Source organism: Emydura macquarii, unplaced genomic scaffold (genome assembly GCF_026122565.2).
Source record: "Emydura macquarii macquarii isolate MOO-44397 ecotype Brisbane River unplaced genomic scaffold, CSIRO-AGI_Emac_v2 contig_3517, whole genome shotgun sequence".
Lineage (NCBI taxonomy): Eukaryota > Metazoa > Chordata > Testudines > Chelidae > Emydura > Emydura macquarii.
This window is the reverse complement of record NW_027133654.1, coordinates 867,362-891,044: the sequence shown is the minus strand read 5'-3', so window position 1 is coordinate 891,044 and position 23,683 is coordinate 867,362. Positions and strand designations below refer to the sequence as shown.

Below are 23,683 nucleotides of genomic sequence, written 5' to 3'. Positions count from 1 at the left end.
TTTAATACATTTGGATTAAAAGGTGTTCTTTTTTAAATATGGTATAAAAATAAATGCAAGAAACATTAACAGAGAATATACAGACAACAGACAAAGACACAGGCTTTCTTTCTCAATGTGAATACATCAATGAAATGGAACCTTCTGTGCTAATTTATTGTGCAATAAATGTGATGCCATATGTATATTTATTATTATATGCATTTTTTTTTTTTACATTTCTTCCAGGTCATGAAAATGACAGTATTTTTTAATAAACTGTGTCTAGCAGAAGCTTTTTTTTTTCACTGTACTTGAGCTTGCAGAAAATAAAATGACAGAGATCCAGCTTGATATGAAGGAGGAAGTGAGTGGACAATTTTCAAAATGGAGGCATTGAAAGGCTAGAGAGTCCCTCGGAGTCTGTAATGCCTTAGTATACACAAAAGAAAACAAGTCAGGTCCTTGCTCATGCAACATCTTGTTCTACTGTCCTCTGATTCAGACAATCAGTGAGCTACAAAGTATGTATAATGATTTGAGTCTGCTTCCATGCTATAAGGATGATCCTTTTAGTAGGACTGCACTAGACTGGTTAATCTCTTTGAAGTGAGCGATTTCCCCTGAGGAAAAGATAAAAACAAAAAACAGAAAACAGAGGCTTGATTACTGAAAACCTGTTCGTCAGCAAACACTTAGCATTTTGACAGTGATGTGGCAACATGATGGGGGCAACAATTGGAGCTAACATCAAAACTTAAATTTGGAAAACTCTTTTGCTTTATACTTTGAACACCTGGACAAAACTGAATCCAAAACTGCCAAAAGAGAGATTGTTTCACATAATAATTGAGAAAATTATAAAATACACAGTATCATCCAAATGATCTATTTGTGCTTAACAAAAAGCAAACACAGCTTTTGTGGTTGGTCAAACCCAAGGCTTAAAATAGCTTCAAGAAGGCTACTACAATACAGTAGCCTAGTGTGCAATGAGATGAATGTTCTGAATTGCAGTGATAACAGTCCAACAAGTTACATAATCCACTCTGAAGGGTGGCTAAGTGTGCAGAAGGCAGATTATACATTGGATACAAGTAGGAAATCATCCTTCCTGTGAGCTAAGCCAGTGGTTCCCAAACTGTGGTACATGAATCACCAACGGTACGCAGGCCACCTCCCAGTTAAGGCCTGGTGTACACTTACCGCGAACTTCGGTGGCAGTCGACGTGAGATATGCAAGCTCCGTAGAGTAGCTTGCATACCTCCTGTTGACGTCCTAAAGTCTAATGAGCGTGGTGTCCCCACTACGCCCTCCCATTGATGCAGCATTATTGTTTTGCTGGGGGTGGATTTATTAAATCGATTTCCAGATCGATTGAGTGGGTCTCCACTTCTGGCTCAATCAATCCCAAAGAATCAATCTGATGGCAACGAATTTGCCGCTGTCCTGAAGACATACCCTAAGACTGCAGAACTCTTTTAAAAAATCGTTTCACTCTGCCATCTCAGATGGGGTACGTTTAGAATGCATCTATTAATATTTTGCAAGACTACAGCTTTTTATATACATAGCTATGTGATTGATCCAATGTGTTTCAACAACACTTAGGTTTTAAGATGGTTTTCATACATAGTCTGTTTATAAAAAGTTGGTGGTGGTACTACAGGTGGTGGTGTTTTATGTTGGTGACGTGCAACGTGGTAGAGTTTGGGAACCTCTGAGCTAAGCTAAAGTTGGGGGGGGGGGGTGTTGTTTTATGGGGTGGAAGGAATATTTCTACTGTTTACAACAAGCATTATACAGGTACATGATAGGTGTCCCACTTGTACTGCTTTCAGGGCCTGTGGGATTCATTTCATTATTTTGTTAAGAATTCCTACTATTGTAAAAGTATATTTTGGGATCTTAACTAATTTTGGTAATAAGGTGGAATGAGTGCCTCCCCCTTCAGGGATTGGATCTAGAGTGCAGGTGAGGAATATCTATAGCATAACTAGTGACAGTCTGCTGCTACTCACTGAAACAGCAAGCAGATGTCTGAGAGAATATGAGAAATGGGGAAAAAAATCAAAATTTCAGACAAATTCTATATTTTCAACAGTAAATACATGGTAAACAAGCCTCTTTTTGTCATGTCAATGAAAAGCTATTTCTGTTATTTTTGCTGGTTTATTATAACTCAGCTGACTTACACAAATATATCTGCTGTTAGTATCTATATTCATCATAAATTCAATTTTCCCTTCACAGGGATTCATAATTCAACTGCAAACATTTGCTGAAACATGATGCATCAGTGTGTCAACAGGAGTGGGTTTTCACAAAAATGAAATAAAATAACTCTTTCATTTACAAGTACAAAAGTTTCAGTAGATCTGGATGCAATTTTCCCCCCCCTACAACATATGTTTTAAATGGAACACATGATCTGCCATGCTGAATGAGACCACTGGGCCACCGAATTCAGTATGATGCCTCTCACAATAAGAATACTTCATACTTCAGAAGAAGGCAAGCCTGTTCTCAACCAATCTCTTCTATCTCTACCTCCAACTCCCTCTCTCACGTACCCACATCCCACTTTGCAATGCTTTGGTTGCATATGAAGTAACCATTTTATCCAACACTTTTGATGTATATATTCACTCGCACTGTTCCAGACCGCAGATTACATAAATTGGTCAGCAGCTAAACAAATCATGAAATGTGTGACTCATTTCTGCCAATAAGCTATTTAAAAAATTATTATATCTCAATCACAAATTTATTTTACATTCACACATTAAACATGTTCATATATTGAATATTTTTGTGGGTGCTGCAATTACTCTAAGATTGGGTCTTTGATATTTAAGGTTTAATTCCTCTCCTTCACAAGTGAGAAATAAATCAGGAGCTTAGGCCCCAGCTGAAGAATACACATCAAGTTGAAACTGTAGATACATGCTTAAGGGCCATTGACTTCAATGGGCCTTAATCATATACTTAAGTGTTAATCACATGATTAAGTTCTTTTCAGAATTGGGGCTAAAAGTTAAGTGGTCCCAAGGAAGTGATAAATCTGTCATTGCCCAATAGTGAAATTAGTTTGTAATGTCATTTTAAGTCTCATGCTTATTTATGTATAATTATAATTCTCTTGGCTGAGTGATTACTCTGACTTTATTTCAGTTGGGTCTGTGTCTTTGTCCATGTTAAGCCTTCAGAATAAAATAGTTTTTCCAAAACTGCAACTGATAAACCATAACATTGCATTGTTTTCATTTGTTTTCTGTTTTAGGAGGCAAGGAATATCCCATCAGTTAGATGGATGATTTACAGAGAGATTTTCAAAGGAATCTAAGGGAGTCCTGCACCCAACTCCCATTGAATTTCAATAGCATTTGCATGGCTAACACTTTGAGTCTGCTTTGAAAATCCCAGTTTAAGCCATGATCCAGTGAAATACATATGCACATGCTTAACTTTGGTTTCTATGAAATTATTCACATGCATCAAGTTAAGTATGTTTTTTAAGTATATGGACTGGTGCATATGGGCTTTGCAACTTTCTGTATATATAATAATTCAGAAGATCTTGAGATAATGAAATCCCTGCTGTGAAGTCTTTGTGGATTTCAGTAGGATATCAATTTGTACAACAGTGCACTCTCCTTAAAAAGGATCCAAGAAAACTGCACAGATCAGCAATTACCAGCACTGTGGCAAAGCATTTGTTAGGACATCAGACAACACAAGATCCTTACTCTGCTTTGAACAGCAAATACATACTAGCACCAGGTTCTTGAAAGTTTAGAAATTCATGCAGCTTTCAATGAACTAAGGCCAAGTTCTGATCCCTTTCCTCTGGAGTGGTTTGGGGAGGTATTTATTATATAATGTAAAAATGAGGCAATTTTGATCCAAATCGAGGCAAACAGTGGCAGTTTTGATTAAGTTACTTTGAATTTTGAGACATGCACAGTCCCATTACATGCACTATTTTAAATTTGCTCCACAGATGCAGTAAGTGGTCATGACCAATTTTGGTATTTACAAATTAACTTTAAATTAAAAAATGACAGTTGAACATATCACAGATTCATACAATGATAAGGTGAGTGAGGGAAAAGATCCTCTATAGCATTCATTCCCTCCATCTTGCTCCCCTAGTATGTTTTCCAATCTTTTGGCTATTCTTGCTTTCAAATTTCCAAGCAATGGGGTTGTAGTACTTTCTAGAGGACTATTCCACTGCTAAAAAGATATGAAATGTGGCAACGGTAGCTGAACAAGGTGCATAAAACTTCTCGTGTCCCATTCTAGAAGATCTTAAGAGATCTGCTTTACAATTAAGTATGGTTCTGGTCAGAGAAGTGGCTATTTAAAAATGTCAGCTTCTTATTTGTGCATTCAGAATCATATTTATGTGCTTTAGTGTGAAAATAAGATTAAACCACATTCTATTTATATTAATATATGGAGTCAAAGCAGCTAAGAGAGAGTTGGACTGCATTCTGGCTCAGACATCAAACAAAAATGGTATGGTCCAGTCTGCAGAATCTTTACCTCAAGGTCTAGAAAGCTGTACACCTCCAATCCATTCTAAAATGTACGTCTGCTCTGAAAGCTGACTCTTTATAAATAGCATGATAGGGTTTCATATTTATTGCCTCTCAAGGATTTCCAGATGTGCTCAATTTCCAAAAAGTTTTTTTTCTCTAAATGCCTCCGTTCCTAAGTCATCCACTGAACAGAGAGTCAAGCGTGGCTCTTTCTTTGTTGTGCATCATCACTGTAACAAAGTGTCTGCAGGCCAAACTATGATCTACGTGACACCTGTGCATCTTCATTAAAAGAGCAGGAGTAAGACAGGTGTAATTGATTGGAAGTTAGTAAACATTTCAGCAGTTGAAGCACAAAAAGGAATAGAATGCTGCTCTCTCTCTCTCAGCTATATTTAGTCTTGGAGCACGAACACGAGTAACAACAATAGAAAATTATTTGAGTCACAAAAGTCAGTATGCTTCTGAATAATCACAGGTAACACAGCTGTTGAATAAGAAGATGATATTGACACACAGTCACTTTTCAGAGTAGTACTGTGAGGCCCATATCTGAAATTTTCCAAAAGTTTGGGGATGTTCTAATTCAGCAATTTTGTCTGTGCAGGTGTAAACCGAGAGAAGAATATGGCCCTGAAATTGGAATCTAGATAACAATTCTGTTATGTACATGTTAAACCAGAATCCAGCTCACATGCTCGGAGCTGTGTTGGCTTTAGAAGGCTAACCAGAATAGAGAGTAGAAGTATTAGCAGAGTGAGCAGGTATGACTCTGAACACACCTGGCCAGCAGATCTGTTGATTAAGCTGTTAATGTTTTTATATAGTTACTTTTCAGGGTACAACTGTGCTTTAAAGTTTATAGATTTAGAGAGAAACTTACCCAACTAGCTAAATCAAATGAGCATTTTTAGGAGCTATTTAAGGCGAGAAAGAAATATATAAAATCCTATCCAATTAAACTTCATATTAGAACTTACTGACACACTACTTTATTTACATAGCACCCCTCTAATGTCTCAAATAACTGAGAAACGTGCCAGCAACAACTTCAATAAAACATGTTGGTTGTTTACACAAGCCAACATTAAAACTACATATGAGCTGGGACTGAAACTCATGGAAGAGGAATGATAGGGAGAATGAAGAAGATACCTGTTTAACCTTTAAAAAGGTTCTCATCATTTCTTCTCCTGGTGAGAAAGCTCAACAACCCCTTTTTCTTCATTATTAGAGCAGATGCTACTCAGTAGCATCAATATCTCTAGAGCTACTAGTAATAAAAACCCCAAGGACTGAACTGTGTAACAGATGCACAATGTGCACACTGGCATGAACATAATGAGATAAAGAACTTTCACCAAACTCTTTGCTCTCACGGTTATTCTTCTGCTCCTGTGTTGCTTACCTGTGGCATGCTGGCAACATGGCTGAAATCAAGTGAAATCTCAGCTTTCTACAAATAAAGGCTTATTTGTTAACAGAAGGACATCTGGAGAGGTCAAGGAATGCAGACAGTAAGATGAAGAGAGATACTTTTGTAGGCTTTAGTCATTACTCCCTTTAACTTGACTCTCTGGACCAAAAATCCTTCCCCATCTTGCAAAGTAGCAGAAGGTTGTGCCTACAGTCACCCTGGTATACTTCAGGAAGTAGGGAGAAATCTCATGAAGCTTGTGCAAGGATTCTCATCACAATAGTGGTACCAAGGAGCCCAACAGGCTTTGTAGAGGTTATGGGATTCAGGGCAGGGTCAAGATATTTCTTCCCTTCAACATGTTGTAAGGGTTTGTACTCCTATGGCTAGGGAGAAGGAAAATGTCTGATTATGGCCAAAGATGTGGCTCCACTAAGACCACCTGCTACAGAGGTGGCTAATTGACAAGAGTGAATGGGGGAAGAGCAAATGGCTCTTAGATTGAGTGGCTTTCCTAGTTTTGCTATCTCTCCCCATTTTTCCAAGACCAGCCAGCACCTTCTCCGTGTCTCTCCCTCTCTGTGTTTCTCCTTTTACTTTTACTCCTTAACAGGTTGCTTTTTCCTTCAATAAAACTTCAGGCCTTCCCTAGACTGGGCCATGGGAGAAAGGTTGATATGGTTAACAACTGAAGTGTGGGATAGAAAATAAATAAGGCTTAGAGGGAACATTTTTCAAAAGATGCCTAAGTGACTTAGAAGCCCAAGTTCTAGCAAGAGTCAAAAGCTCCCAAGTCACTTGGGTACTTTTGAAAATTTTACCCAGGGTTTATATGTTAGTTTAACATGGGACTGATTTGCAAATTGATTTCATTTGCTTCTGATACTGCAGCAGTGACCTATGGGGTGGGAAAGAGAAGTGGTCACGTGTTATTGAAGCCTGGCACAACAGAGAAACATGGAAGCAGTGGGTACATAGGGTGAAGGATCTTTGAGGTGCTAGGTTTTACTCATTTGTATCTCAAGCCTAACCTGACAAATACAGTCCTGTTATTCTGTTTAGGACAAGTCCTGGACCCTTACTCAGGCAAAACTTCACTAGGAATTGAGTAAGATATTGAGTAAGATATTGCTCTTTGCTTATTTTGGTTAATTGTTGGTAGACCTGGACAGGAAATGCTATTCATGATTTTGAACATATTTCCTGTCCTGAATCAAGATGAAAGTTGAAATTTTGAAAATTGTTGTGAACCAAAGGAAAAAACAAACAACCCATTTGAGTCCAAATTTGGGTCAATCAAAATATTTCACTTCAATAATTGTGAAATGTTTTGTTTAGATTTTGACCATATTTTAAAAATGTTTTTATTTAAGCATGTATTTATAATATTTAGCTTAAATTTTGAAACAAAAAGTCATTTTGAAGCAGAAAACCAGTATTTATTGTTTAGAAAATGTAACTTTTTGCTCATTTGGGGTGTGGTGGAAGGCGAAGAAATTCATAGGAACCAACACAGAAACCATAAAAAGTTTCAGTTTTGACGAATTGGCATTTTCTAATGAAAAATGTTTCATTAAAAGATTCCTGACCAGCTCTAACTGTTGGTTAGTAAATTAGTACATTATAACTCTCAAGATTAGCTTCTGGAAAACTACTCCATAAGTCTAAGTTAGAAACCTCACATAGTTCCATACTGGATCCATAATGTCCAATGATTGAGCTTTCATTAAGTTCCTTTCATTGTTACAGATGAAATCTTACATATTTGTACACAAAGATCCCTTAAGAATGATAACATGAAGAATAAATTACCATTTTCGTATCTATTGTCTAACAAAATCCTAAAATGACTGGATGTAAAACCAACCCTAAGAACATCGAAAGTCTATCACCCACTGATGGAAATAAACATGAAGGACAGTTTAAACAATGTGAATTGTCTTCCATAAGCCACAATTTGACACGTCAATGCTAAATGATGATGTGTTGAGCTATTGGGAAAATATGCTGTGTTTAATGGTTCTGACAATTTGTCAGCTCATGCATGAGGTGCTCCAGTGTTTGCTCATTGGGCTGGAGAGGATAATATCAAAAGACACTGGTAAATATGTCTACAAAGTTAGCAGGTGCGGATGTCTCAGGGCTATAGCACTGCACTCTATCAAGCTTTTCTGCTCAAGCTCACTGATTCAAATTTCACCTAATAGGTAGTGAGTGAAGGTTATTATCATCTGATGGCTGCTGGTTATACTATAGGAACTGTTTTTTAGTGGATGTATATGCATGTAACTAAAGAAAAATCAGTCTGCAACTGGCTCCGCAGTGAGGCGAAATAACTCACTGGATGTGGAGATAAGCCTAGCCTATCACCTTAGAGGCAATCTCTTCAATTTTGACTTCAGGAACATTGAGCACAGCAGGGTGCAGGAAGCTGGCATGGCTGCCTGTTCTGACCGTAGACGGAAAACATCAGTAAATAGGCTGTCAGTCTAGCACCTTTCATGAATCCTAAATTCTGTGAAAAGTTAAAAACAGAAATTGTTCTTCAAGGACATCTTTCCTATATTGCCTGTCAGGTTTATCTGTGCTCTTTTATATAGCAACACATTTATACAGATATTTGTTTTTGTTTCTACTTTTACTTTTATTACCAGAGCTGGTGGAAATTTCATGACTTAAGTTTTTTATGATATTTTTCATCAAAAGTTTGATTTTCAATAAAAACACCCTGAAAGAACTTTGATTAGAAATTTCATAGAACAAAATATTGAAATCTGATGGGTTCTTTACATTTAAAAACTTTTTTTTTTAATTCCCATGAAAATGTGTCACTCGTATTTCAGCCAGGTCTATTTATGACATTTGAAAGGAGATGGGATGGGATTTAAATACACAGCTAAAGTCCTGCAAATACGAGAGTATATATAAAAAAAGAGTGAACTCAGGCTGGCTTTGAAGCAGGGTGTCTTTGACACTGCAATCAAACATACAGCTGGCAAGTTCTCTGACAGCGCACTGATTGCTCACACACATCTGACATATTACATTAAGGGTGGGGGAGGCAGTCAGGGTCAACAACAGCCAGCTAAATTGAGGTAAATGTGTTAACCTGCATCCACAGCAGGGAAAGGTCATGGTCATATATTGCGGTTAGTTAACCCCACACATTAGCTAGCTTCAACCTAACCTCAGCCTCTTTTTCTGATCTAGAAAACCCTCTCCCTCTGGTGCGTGGATTGTTCTATTTACTGGTGGCCAGTCTCTTCATCCTTCTCTGTTTGACTTACAGTAAATTTGTAGGGTTGCTGTTACTCACTCCTGCATTGAGCAATGTGGTGCTAAATTCATAATTCCCCTCCACACAGACTTCCCTCAAATGGCTGCAATCTTACAATCTGCCTTCTCTAGGGAGTGTTGTATTGTTGCATCTCCCCAGGAGTAGGTCAGAGAACGAGTCGTGACTCAAAGTCACAATTCCTCTCTTGCTCTGGAGGCCCAGTAAATTAGTTACTTCACTGCTTTTGGTGGAGCAGCTGAATTCCCTTTGTCTGCCTGTCCTGATAGGGTATGTCTACACGGAGCTGGGAGAGAGCTTCTCAGCCTGAGTAGACAGACATGCAATCAGTGTTCAGGCTAGCATGCTAAAAAGAGCAGTGTGGCTGTTGTGGCTCCAGCGAAGACTCAGGCTAGCCACCTGAACATAGACTCAAGGGGCAGGTTGAGCTTGAGACCTTGAGCTGGATGTCCTCACTGCTATTTTTAGTCCGTTAGCTTGAACCCTGTTATCATGAGTTTGTCTACTTGGGCTAGGAGGCTTTCTCCCATCTGCAGTGCAGGCAGGTGTAGGTGGGAGGAGCCAAGGCAACCGGCCTGTCCACTGTGCTATAACAAGGGTATCAGGCGAGAAGATCCTGCTTTTCCCACTGTGGCCAAGTCATAATCTGAGCAGCTTTGTAGAGAGATATAGAGGCTTTATTCCCATGGATGGCTGAGAAAGATCTGTGCTAATCTCATCTGTAACTATTATTCCAAATCAATGCACATGCCTAAACTGAAAAGCTACATGTCACTTCATTTTAGTTGTGCTGCAATGTATTTGAGAGTTCTGAGTACACAAAGACAAAATAAAGAGAATAACTTTGCCTTTTTGCTATTCATTTCTATACACTAATAAAATGTACTGCGATCATCAATAAATGCCACATTTATACAAAAATCCTTTCTCCATGGTATTATTGTGTCTATATAGTGCACAAATGTGGACACCTTCATGGTATTATTGATGCTATCTAGAGTAGATAATGCCAAGAAGGTTAATAATTTTACAGCTATTATGTTTATGTGGAAATACAAACATGCTGATATCTATAGCTCTTATCAATATTTGATGGTGTGCTGTGCATTTAGGGTTTTCACAAAATGAACTGCATTACTGAGTTTTCTAAAAATACAGAGCCGAATTTAGCTTTTCTGTCCTTTTTTATTTTTAATTTTGTCACAGGGCCAGAAAAATGAATAATTCTATTACAGAAATAACTATATTGCAGAATGAAGACAAAATCTACAGTGACTTCTCATGAGAACTTTTTGCAAATTTAACTCATGTTAACCCAGAGTGAATTTCTGTTCCCCTCTATAGTCCTTTAAGTGCAGGTGTTAGAGGGTCCTGCTTTTAGATCCAGTGTTCTGGAGTACATTCCTCATAGACAGTCCAGCCAGGGTATTGTTTATACAAAAATATCAATTTGTAAACTAATGGGGTGCTAGTTTGCTGAATCCAGAAGCCCTCATTTCACTTTTTACTCTACTTGCCTTACTCACACTGAGTAGCACCTTGTTACTGAAGTAGTTACATTGAAGTCACTGAGCCTACTTGAAATTGAAGAGTAGGGTACTACTAACCTTGAGTAAAGGTGGCAGAATCAGACTCATGGGACTAGTTTCACAAGGGGGCTTAGGTGTCTGAGTCTAACATTTAGGCACCTTTGGTATTCCCAGCACCCAAGTCCCACTTGTGAATCAATCTAGCCCTGTCTTTATCTCAAGCAAAACTACCACAGAAGTCAATGAGAGTGAGGACATCAGAATTTGGCCCCATAGGCATCTTTATGAAAAAAACATAGTCTAAGTGCAAAGCTTGAAACCTGGGTCAGGAAGTCCTCCTAGTTTCCAATCCAGTCACTATCACTGACATTCTGGACAACAGGACTATGCCTGGAACTTTTGGGGGCCAAATTTTCAAACAGATGCATTTGCTGTGCATGCAAACTCTGCATACGCACACACAAATAGGACATTGCACATACGAACGCGGGCAGCTGTGCTCACAAGTAAGCAACTGAGCGCACAAGTACCCCTGTTAGCAAGCAACAAATCCAGATATGTCTGTGCAGTTACTGTTCAGTGTGTGTGCAGGCGTATTTCACAGTGGCAACTGAAACTGAAGTGCCTGTGTTTGAATATTTGACCCTTTGTATGTCAGTAGAGACAGTGATACAAGCAGGACCTCCCTTAAAAGTGATGCTGCATTGAGGTTTTTCTGAGTGACATGCAATAGAATCATATTACAACTATATAGCTCTCATTTTAGGGCCAAATCTGGGAGTTGCAAAAAGCCTGCTGTTTACAATAGGAGTTGAGGGTTTCAGTATCACACAGGAGGTTCTCAGCACCTTGCAGAATTAGGCCTACCCAGAACCTCCTTACATCATGGTAGTGGTGGGAGAAATGAGAAGAGTAATGATACTTTAGTCTCACTCCCATTCCCTCAGTGACAAGCCCAGACAGAAAAGGACTAAATACCTACATATCAAGGCAAAATGCTCAACACACAGTTGAGACGACTTTATCACCCTCTTGAATTCTATCCAACTGCTCCCTTATTCCTCCCATTCTTTCCTCACTTGTGCCTCTTCTGTGCTATATTCACCCAAAAATCTTTCCCTTGCCCTTCCTTCTTTTATGCTCCTTCCTTTTTTCTATTGTTCTTTTCCTGTCTCAGAATAGTTATTACTTCATGCAAATTTCTCAGATCACTCTGGGGCATCTATCTTGCTCTAGGGTTCAGGGTGACAAAGTCCGAAAGACAAAAGATATACAGGGGGTGGAGAGTAGGAGGAAAAGTGGGAAGAGGAGAGACGTATAGAGGGAGAATGAATAAACTGCAGAAAAGTTAAAATTTGCTTTGGGTAACATTCTTCAAACCATTTACTTTGCATTAAATGTAACAGTCTTATTCATATTTGAGTTGTGTTTTATTTGTGTATTGGATATTATCGTATGTTATATTAGCAGTTACAGCTACATTTCCCTCTCAAGAGCACAAGGCACACGGAAAGAATTTAATCTGCACTGAGGCCCATACTGGGGCCACCTTCGGTTCTAAACTGCCATAGTTATTGTAGGTTGCCACTTGCTGACTGGAAAAAGTCTAGCTCCCAAAGGTCACGGTATGTTGTAGTTGTTCCCATGTTTTCTTTACTAGCACAGCCTTGATTATGTAAGACAGAAACTCCTATTAAACATCTCAGTGAAAGAAAGTATGATTGTTATAGTTTAAAGTCATTTTATAGACCAATCTCTTTATACAATACACAAATCACAGTGCAACATGCTGTGGCAACACCACCATGCAAAAAATAGGGGTTTTTGTTTCAAACTTTTTGCTTGTTTCATGGCTATTTATTTCCTTTTTAGTGAGTTTTACCTAATGACTTTTACCTGGATTTTTAGTGACTTTGTCCCATTAGAATCCAAATTGATTTCTGAATTTGCAAAATAAGATACCTGATATGTATTACAGGCAACCTTTATCTACAATGAAACAAAAACAATTGACTGTTTTGTTTTTAGCATGTGAGATACCCCCACAGCCTCTTATAAATTTGGTCTTTCACTGCACTTGTTTCTTTTTTGTTTAGCATAAAATACATTTATTTTTAAGAAGTTAAAGCTCATTATACAGGAGCCCTTTTATGAGAACTGCCCCTCCTCCCTTGGAGACTAAAAACAAAAACCATGATCTTTGCTGAAGCTTTTTATACTTTTCATTTCAACACACACAGCTCCATTAACCGATTGTCACAGCAAAAGCCACAACAAACACACACAGCAGCGTGACCTGCACAATTCAACAGACAATGCAGACAAACTTGAGTATAATCCAAGATCTTTCTACCTCTTTTCATAACAGGTTAGTGCTCGCCCTCAGTGTTGGTGTACAGTTTTTATGGCATGGGAAAATAGGGATGTTTCTGCCCTACAAAAATAATAAATGTGTTGAATGCTTTAGTTTGAACTTGCACAATGTCAAAAAAGATCCAAAGACACTGGCACAAATAAAAATAATGCAGCAAGCGAGGACCCTCCGTGGAACTCATGGCTGGGGGTGAGAAAATGTGGACAGGAAATCAAACCAACCTCCATTTTTACCTTGGTGCAACGTCTTTCAAAAAAAAAATAAATCTGATTTTCCAGTGAATAAGAAAGGGAGCACAATTGAAGGGTGTAGACGGGAATTTTGATTGCTTGTGCTGTGTCGCTGAAATTACACTCAAAGAAACCCCTAGTGCATCATAAGCATCAGCTGCTCATAAGCCACCTTTCTCCTCAGAAGCTTTATTAGATGGGGACGTTTGTTACAGGCTATTTCCCACCCCCTTCCAGGTCTCATTATAATATGAGCAAGACTCTATCTAGGACACTAGGAATGTCAAAAGGAAAGGTATCCAGCATATTAAAAAATGCATCCACCATAGTATCGGGTGAGGCCATCATAATGCCACTATATAAAGCCATGGCACATCTTGATTACTGTGTGCAGTTTTAGTTGCCCTATCTCAAAAATGTTATATTAGAATTGGAAAGATACATAAAAGGGCAACAAAAATCAGTAGGGGGATGGAACAGCTTCCATATGAGGAAAAATTAAAAAGAGTGGGCCTGTTCAACTTAGAAAAGAGAAGACTAAGGGCTGGGAAGAAGACCTAGCTACTCTAAGTAACATGCTTCCCTTTTCACAAAATCCAAAGCTGACTGCAGAGAGTTACAAAGTGATCTCACAAAAGTTGGTGACTGGACCCCAAAATAGCAGATCCAATTAAATGTTGACAAATGCAAAGTGATGCACATTGAATAACATAATCCCAACTATACACAAAAAATTATGAGGTCTAAATTACATGTTACCTCTCAAGAAAGAGATCTTGGAGTTATTGTGGATAGTTCTCTGAAAACACATGCTCAATGTGCAGCAGCAATAAAAAAAAAACTAACAGATTATTAGGAACCATCAGAAAAAGGCTAGATAATAAAATAGAAAGTATCATAATGCCACTACATAAATCCATGATACACCAACACCTTAAATACTACATGTAGTTCTGGTCACCCCATCTCAACAAAGATATGTTAGAACTGAGAAAAGTACAGAGAAGGGTAACACAAACAATTAGGGTATGGAACAGTTTCCATATGAGGACAGATTAAAAAAAACGGGGACTGTTCATCTTGGAAAAGACACGACTTGCGTGAGGGAGAATAACAGAGGTCTATGAAATCATGAATGGTGTGGAGAAAATGAAAGTGTTATTTACTCCTTCACATACCACGAGAACCAAAGGTCACCCAATGAAATTAGTAGGAAGCAGGTTTAAAACAAACATAAGGAAGTGCTTCTTCGCACAATGCAAAGTCAACCTGGGGAACTCATTGCCCCAGGGGATATTGTGAAGGCCAAAACTATAACTGGATTAAAAAAAAATTAGATAAGTTCATGGAGGATAGTTCCATCAATGGCTATTAGCCAAGATGGTCAGGGATGCAACTCATTGTTCTGGGTGTCCCTAAACCTCCGACTCCCAGAAGCTGGGGCTGGATGATAGGATCAGTTGATAATTGCCCTGTTCTGTTCATTCCCTCTAAATCATCTGGCACTGGCCACTCTCAGACAGGATACTGGGCTAGATGGACCATTGGTCTGACTCTGCATATCCATTCTTATGATGCACTAGGTAAAGGAACAGCATCAAGCAGGTTTCCAGATGTTCATTTAGTTTAATAAAAAAATGAAGAATAAGTTAACTCCATTTTCTAGGGTGTTTTTCATGTTCCTTAATGCAAACAGCATGGACTGTAATGAAAGCCTAGTACAAAGCTGTCATTTCTATGTAAAGTTGTAAACTTGCATGAATGCAAAACTTTATCTGCTGTCATAAGAAGGAGAAAAGGTGAGGGAATTAGGTGGTGGGGGGAGAATGATGTTTCATCGATCAGGCTTATTAATTTGCCAAGGTAACGAACTTACCACATTGCGTGTGAATTTCTCAAAAGATGTTCGACGATCCAGTGTGTTTTCCAACTTAAATTAAAAAAAGGAAAAAGAAAAGAAAAGGGGGGGAAAAGAAGAAGAGCAAGAAACAAATAGAGCAGAAAAAAAGGAATGATGAAACGATGGATTGCAAAACAAAGCTTGTGTACAAATCAAGAAGCAAAAGTAGGTATGAAGCTGCTAATGAATGCCTGTTATATAACAACAATGGATGGGCAAAGCAGTTATAATATTTGATAAAAAAGCACTTCTCAGTTGGATCAAACTGGTTTGATTAAAAAGAAAAACTGAAAATAAAATAACGCAGAGCATTTCTTTTGTTAATGAACTGGCATTTGCAAAACTTAAGGACTTTGCATACACAGTAGCAGCTCTCTGGCACTTTAAACATTCCTCCATATTGGACGTTCAGAAACCAACATTTGAAAAAAAACATTCAGTACTTCCATATAATTTTTAGGTTGCCATAATATGCACAGTTTAGTATTATGTAGATCATAACTAGCTTATTACTACTTCTACATAGGATAACGTGTCTGATTTTGCAGGCACAATGTTCCCAACTGATTGCAAGAGGATTTCAGAGTTCAGGGTGGTTGCAGAATCAGGCCATCTAATAACAAACAACAATTTCATTACAGATTTTTGCATCATAAAGTGTTTTAGAAGTTCCTTGCACTCAGCACTTTCACGCCAATCATGCATGCTTCTCCATACAGTGAGGAGTTGTCTGTGCAGAGCCCATTGCATAATCTGGACCTTAAAAAGCAAGCAGCATGTACCATTGTAAGATTTTTTGTCTGCATGAGTGTAACATGATCTCACTTTCATAATAGATTCCTAAACTGATAAAAACTAGACATATAATAACAGGGAGATAAACAGAACTCCTAAGATACTTTTTAAAAAAAATGAAATCAGAAGTGATTCAATGAGATCAATTTTAAACAAATTAGTAAGCTTTGTAAAGAAAAATAAAGAAAAGGCGAATTAGTATATTAGCAAATTTAAAAAACTATACTGCACGTATTTTATTTTATTTTACCTATTTGTAAACTTCTTTTCAGTTTAAGTTGCTTGGTAACAGAAAGAGTGCTACAATGTGGGATGTAACAATAAAAATAGGTTTTGCTAATTTAACTTATTAAAGCATACACACATGCAGGATACATATATTGAACTACTGTATGTACGTGACCCTCCAAATAAGCCAACCTGGTCACCTACCAGATATTCAGCTGCACTTGCACAGGGGAGAAAAGTCCATGGATTGTAGCAAACATAACCACCACTGAGCACAGTGGCAACAAAAAGACAAGATGAACCAATACCTTTTTCTTGGCCTGTAGCAGCTCCTGGTAGGCACTGGATCGTATAAAACGAGGATAAGAATCACTTTTCATCAGTTTGTAAATATGCTCCTAAAAAGAAAAGAAATACATTTTAAAAATTGATCATTTGAATTGATGTTTTGAAAAAAGATGCAGTGGACTAAGATAAAAAGAGAGATAATTTAGATTATTTATTTAATGCCATTATTGAGAAATATTAAGATTATTATTAGTATATTTTTATGGAAGGAGCACTGGTTGCAATTCTAGAGTTAAGGCTGAGTTGACTTTTGTTTGTAAAGCAGATTCCACCACTTTATCATGTGTGAAGAATACAGCATATCTTCCCCTAAATTACAGCACTCATTCTTAATACAGAATGAATTTTCTGAGAATTTATATCAGTGCATCTGTGAATTAACTTGAGTTAAATTTAATTTTAAAATAGATCCTTCAACAAATATAACACTCTGTATAAGATCATTTTTTGCCCCAAATTACCTTACTAGCAGAATAATGCAAACTTCTAGTACAGTTACATTTACTGAAATTTAGTGCATTGGTTACACTTGGAGGGGGAGAAAATCAAATTTGTCTTTAAATTGAATCTAATCGATTTAATCTAATCTGGGATTACAAACACTATTATGCACTGATTGTAACTGAATCACCTCACTACTAGGCAAAATTAAAGTTCTTTGAGTGCCTTAACTGTCCATTTCCATACCGTAACACGTTGGGATTTCTTTTAAATTTAACCTTAACACTCTGTTTCCTAGATCTGGTGTTGAGATAATTGCAATATCCCTGTAATATTTGTGCCCTTTAATTACTGATATGTACTCAGCCATAAATCCAGTTTAATGTAGTTATCTTGGAATATTTATATACAGTAGTGCCCTGAGATCCCAGTCAAGATCACACCCATGAACTGGGTCACAAGGTACTGTTCAGATGCATATGAAGTCATGTGAATCCTGCCCTGAAAAGTTTACAAAACTCTACAGAGCAGAGACCACTCTAGATATGCAATCAAGGCAGCTTCCAAGGGTGGCAGATTTGGCCTAGCCACCCATCAGTCATGACAGAGGGGAGGCTGAGTCAAACCTGAGTGGCACAGGGAGCAGCATACTCAAGTGTGCCTAGGGCAGCAGATTGTGTTGAACTGCCTCTGCTACAGAGAGAGAGAATACTCAGAAATCAAATTCACAAGCAATGCTCAAAAACCTAAAGGGCTAAAATGCAAAGTAGTCTAAGTTCACGATTCATCATTTGTTTTTGTCCTATTGGGGTGGGAGGGTTGACAAAAGCCAATCTGGATAGAAATATATATTTGTGAGTGTTCAATCAAACCAGTTTATAAAATAATTTAAACCCTCCCTTGCAGTCTAGGGAAATCCTGGCACAACGGCACTAATCTAGTGAATGAACCTGAAAGTGAAACTTCCCACACTTCATGCAGTGCAAAGAAGGTGAATAGAGAAAGTAAATAAAAAGGAGACAAAATGTAGGGTAGAAGTCGATCACATTTTCAAAGTTCTTTCAGTTTTGATAATCTAAGGCATTTATAAACTCTGAAAAATGATCAGGTAAAAACAACACCTTCTGACCCAACAAAGATGCTACCTTCATGCATTCAGAGTTAGCTCTGGCCCCTTTGGTGAGTCTTGCACCATTTTATTACTGTTAGCACAGCTAACGCAGCTGAGAGAGAATGAAGAGGATTCTATTCCTTTGTCTACATTATCAACAGAATTGATTAACAACATCCAGCCAATTAAATTTGGGCAACCCACACTGCAAACAGCAGCCATGCAGAAGTGTTGCAGAGAGAATAACTTCACCTGCAGAACCTTATTACTGATATCAATGCACAAAAAGTAAAGAACCAAGGTTCATTCTCAGATTCCAGGTCAAGCTGGCAAAGCTAGAGTTAAAAAAAAAAAAAAAAGCATTTATTTTACTTGTAAATTGAACAGATTTTATCTGGACTCAGCAAGAGACAAATATGAAACCCCATTACTCCATTTTTAGTGAGTCACTTTACAGAGTAGAGCTGTATTTTAAACAAAAATAAGGTTACTTGTCTGATGCCCTGGAGGCTGTTCAATTCAAAACCGGGCACACCATAAACGATCAGCAAATTTCAAAAGCATGGTTCCTCTACTGAAAAAGTCTTCCCACTTTAGAAAAATGGGTAAAGATCATAATGTTCACGGCAGGACAGTTGAGTCCTATGCTGCTTGCTCTGAGAAATGTTCACTGCTAGACTTAAATTATGCTGAAGCAGATCAAAGGAGGGAGTTCTGGAAGAAAAGAGCCCCTTTGCACGGAGACTGAATACTCCAGACCATACAGAAATAGAAAGAGTCTAGGAAGAAAGTAAAGGAGTGTTGAGCTTTCATATCCATTTTCCAAACCTAGAATAATGGCAAAGGAAGCTTGCTTTCTTTACAGATTACAGTTTAAACATCTCTTTTCTTTTAGAGCTTCTGTATTTCTGAAATGTTTAACTATATAATTCATGTCTTTGTTTTCTGTGTACTGTATCATTAAATCCATAAGGGCTCAAAAGTGGCAGACAACCACTGTGTTTTCAGTTTAATGCAGCCTATCACAGAGGAGACATATTGTGTGCTCTCTCTTGGCAATTTTGCTGTTTGCTATTCTTAATCTAAAACAAAGGCCACTTGGACTGGAATTATCTGTTTGTTATGTGTGTGGTACTATATTTCTTTGTTAAATCAACCTGCAAAATGTAAAAGGGAGGGGAAAAAACCTTGGGAAGTCATACTCAAACTGTCCTTCATTCTTAGAATATCACTCTTTGAAGAACAGTTCCTAGAAGCCTGCCATGCTGTTCAGTGGATGTTACTTGTACAGTGAGGTTTATGAAATACACTGTCCAGAGGTCAAGATTCAGAAATGCATTTGATTTTATGGAGCATTTTTAATGCAGCTGAGCAAAAGGATTAAGAAAACTGGTATCTGAAGAAAGTTAGCTTCATTGTGCCTATATTGCACTACAACCCTTGCTAAGCAGGCAAAATTCACACATCTGCAGAGGGCCAGCTTGAAGCCTTCCCACCACTGCAGTGATCAGAATTGTGGTTCATGTGACACTTAACTGATGTATAGGCCTTAATTGAAGGAATGAGTTTCACCCAGTACTGAACTGATACTGATATTTTTAGAAAAGTGAACACTATAATTTCTTTACGAAATATTTCCGTTTGTAAGAGTGTGCTTCCCAATGGCCAGTATTATACCTCGGAGGTGCCTGGATGAAGATCATATACTGACCTGAGCATCTTCAAATGTGTATCTTCCTGGTTCCTTCACATTCTGCGTGGTTTTGTCATAACTTTTTGAATCAAGATTGATGGCACTGGGAGCTCCTGGAGCAAGAAACTCCTGCCAGATTTCCTGGACTCGAGCAGGTACATCACGATTAGGTCTTTTCTTCAAATCCTCAACTGCTAACCAGAACCTATAGCAAAATATGGCAACTTGAATCTAAGGTTAATTTCTTTCCTAGGTTCTGGTTTAACCAGTCTGTCATGGCCTCCTCTCTTTAGTATAGTTTGTAATAATATAAAAACTGCTTTAAAGACTTCACAAAAACAATACATAACAATGAGCAAAGTTGTAGCCATGAATTTTATGTTAGGATTATCCAGTTTCTGTAAAGGAAATGCCATACTGGCTCCGACTGGTGGTCTATCTAGTGCAGTAACCTACATTTAACAGTGGCCAGTATCATGGGAAGGTGCAAGAAATCCTATATGGTAATCTGCCCACAGGGAAATTTCTACATAACCCCCATCAGACAGAGGTTGCCCTGAAGCATAAGGTTTTATAGAACCATAGAAATGAAGGGCTAGAAGGGATCTCAAGAAGTCATCTAGTCCAGCCCCCTGTGCTGAGGCAGGAGCAAGTATACCTAGACCATCCATGAGAGGTGTTTGTCCAACCTGTTCTTAAAACTTCCAGAAACAGGTGATTCCACAAGCTGCCTTGGAAGCCTTTTCCAGAGTTTAACTGTCCTTATGTTTAGAACATTTTTCTGAATACCTAAACTAAATCTCCCTGGCTGCAGATTAATCCCATTACTTTTTGGCCTACCTTCAGTGGGCATGGAGAATAATTGATCATTTTCCTCTTTATAACAGCCATTAACATATTTGAAAACTGTTACTAGGTCCCCCCTAACTCTTCGTTTCTCAAGACTAAACATGTCCAGTTGTTTAAACTTTCTTGATGGGTCAGGTTTTTTTAAACTCTTTATCATTTTTGTTCGTCTCCTCTGGACTCACCCAATTTTTCCATATCTTTCTTAAAGCGTGGCACCCAGAATTGGACACAGTACTTGAGCTGAGGCCCCACCTGTGCTGAGTAGAGCAGGATAATTATTGCCCATGTCTTAAACTCCTGCTAATACACCCCAACATATTAGCCTTTCTCACAACTGCATTATGTTGTTGGCTCATGTTCAATCTGTGATCCATATAACCCCCAGATCCTTTTCAGAAGCACTACCTAGCCATTTTATAGTTGTGCATTTGAGTGTTCCTTCCTAAGGGTAGTACTTTGCACTTGTTGGTATTGAATTTCATCTTGTTGATTTCAAACCAATTGTCCCATTTGTCAATGTCCTTTTGAATTCTAATCCTGTCCTCCAAATTGCTCGCAACCCCTACCAGCTTGGTGTCATCTGTGAATTTTATAAACACACTTTCTACTCCATTTTCCAAGTTATTAATGAAAATATTGAATGGTACTGGACCCAGAACAGACCATTGTGGGACCCCACTAGATATGTCCTCCCAGCTTAACAGCAAACCATTGATGACTAGTCTTTGAGTACAGTCTTCCAACAAATTTTGCACCCACCTTATATTAATTTCATCTAGACCGCATTTCCCTAGTTTGCTTCTGAGAATGTCATGTGAGATTCTGTCAAAAGTCTTACTAAAATGAAGACATATCATGTCTACTGCTCTCCCCCATTCACTAGGCCAAATTTCTTGTTATCTATATAAAGGTCTAATCTTCTTTTGAATCCGGCTAAGCACTTAACCTCAGCTGTATTTTGTGGCTGTGAACTCTGCACCCTATTTGCACATTGTCTGAAAAGGTATTTCCTTTTATCAGCTTTAAATTTGCCCCCTTTCAGTTTCCTTGACTGTCCCATTGACCTGGTATTATGAGCAACTGTAAATAGTAGTGACCAATCTAACTTCTTGTTATATTATTACAGAGCATGCACATTTTAGAGGCTATGTAAGGTTATGTGCAGGACCATGGTATATTTTCTCCCTCAATAAAGGATCACTAGAAAGGCCTTGACCGAATGTGATCAAAACTGTGCTAGCTGGAATCACGTTTATACAGTTGTTGCTATTAGGATATTAGCTTGGTTATCTTGATCACTGTACTATAATCACTTTTTTGTTGTCTACAGACGGTACAACATAGTTAACAAAAAAGGCCCTGCTCTGGGAACCCTGCTAGCAACAGCTAGGCTTAAACATGGTGCAGTAAACTTGCACAGTTTTATACTCAGAGAGGACAGGATCAAGGACACATCTGTAATGTGATTTCTGCTATGTCGAGGAAGCCAGATACAACATATGGTTTCAACACAGTTGGTCTAAAAGCATAGACAAGCTGGAACTCAACTGCATATGGACCGTGATCTGGCTTGGACTTTACATGATGAGAGCATAATTTGGGAATAAGGTTAAAACATGGTATTGTCCTGTCTACATTGCAAGACCAAGCCATGTTTCCACTTGGCATTGAGGGATTATTGTGTTTTACCCAGAAATAACATTGCATACAACACTCAGGTCTAGTAGGGCTGCTGCACAAAGACAACAAAGCAAAGCAAAGAAATAGAGGACCTTACAAGACAGCTCTTCACTTCTGTGTACTTACCCTGCACTAGTTCAGCAGGGGTTAACCACACGCTGTGGGCTGAGGAAGCTACACCCTGACACCCCTGCTAGGCATGCTCCAACAGGGACCAGAGTACAAAAGGGAGCAACTCATCTCAGTCTGGGCTGGCCACTGATCAGAGCAGATGTTTATTGAAGACTCTTGCTGAGAGGCTGCTGGAGCTCCAGGACACAGAAGCAGCCACATTGAGAACCTCACAATCTTTTAAAGTATTTACCTTCACAACACCCCTATGGTGCAAGGGAGTGCTATTATCCCCACTTTACAGATGGAGATCTGATGTACAGGAAGACTAATCTTTAGATTCTCAAAAGATATTTAGGCACCTAAGTTGTTTTGAGGATCTGGTGGTTAGTGATTTGCCCAAGATCACACTGAGTCTGTGGCAGAATAGAAGGTTAAAACTCAAGTCCCTGAAGTCCTAGGTTAGTACCCTAACTACAGGACCTCCTTCTCTCCAAATCTGATTGGTTTACTGTATTTGGTCTGTAAATTTGAAATACACCTAGAACAGTGTTCTTGTTACCCAAGCTTAACAACTGCATAGCACACAGACTCTAATTCAGTTGACTCAGTAAATTATTCTGTTAAGTTTGGGTTTGTTTTTGTTTTTGATATTTGTATTTAAAATGGTATGTCCTGCAGTGCTAGCCCCCATCCAATGCACCTGCTGGGATGGCTGATAATTCATGTGTACAGAAGGTAGGTAAATAACAGAGAAATGAAAGGGAGAGATGAGTTTGTAAACACAGCCATTTTCAATTAACCTGACTCAGACATCTGGAAGGATCTATCCTAGAACAAATAAACCCAAGATGCTATTTTGCAAGTAAACCATTGCCTTACACTATGGTACAGGCAGTGGTGGAATAAATTGGGAAATAAAGTGAACTACTTTGGAAGAACATGTAGCATCTAGCATGAAAAAGACAGGCAATCCAGACACATCTTTCATCAAGGTGAGCACAAGCTCCTCACTGGTAGGTTAATTTTTATTTTACATTTCTGACATTACTATTCCAAAAACCCTACAGAAACTGTGAGACTGTAATTGTAGAAACCTCTTTTAAAATGAAAAAAGAAAATGTGCTGAGTTCTGCAATATGCTATGTCTAGGGA

At 38.3% G+C, this 23,683-nt stretch overlaps 1 protein-coding gene across 5 annotated transcripts in view; it reads right to left on the bottom strand.

The window, feature by feature from the left end:
• Nucleotides 1–415: 415 nt before the first annotated feature.
• Nucleotides 416–23,683, bottom strand: part of RGS7 (regulator of G protein signaling 7) — a 363,940-nt gene continuing 340,672 nt past the window's right edge. For 2 of the 5 annotated variants that reach the window (XM_067535826.1, XM_067535822.1), the window contains exons 15-19: nt 19,907–20,093; nt 16,604–16,693; nt 15,249–15,302; nt 13,122–13,202; nt 466–602 (exon numbers count right to left, since the gene is read on the bottom strand). In XM_067535826.1, coding sequence (XP_067391927.1) covers nt 13,128–13,202; nt 15,249–15,302; nt 16,604–16,693; nt 19,907–20,093 — 406 coding nt within the window. In that variant the 3' untranslated portion in view covers nt 466–602; nt 13,122–13,127. Of the gene's footprint in view, nt 603–13,121; nt 13,203–15,248; nt 15,303–16,603; nt 16,694–19,906; nt 20,094–23,683 lie in introns of all 5 variants that reach the window. The other 3 variants (XM_067535823.1, XM_067535824.1, XM_067535825.1) reach the window with 3 other exon arrangements.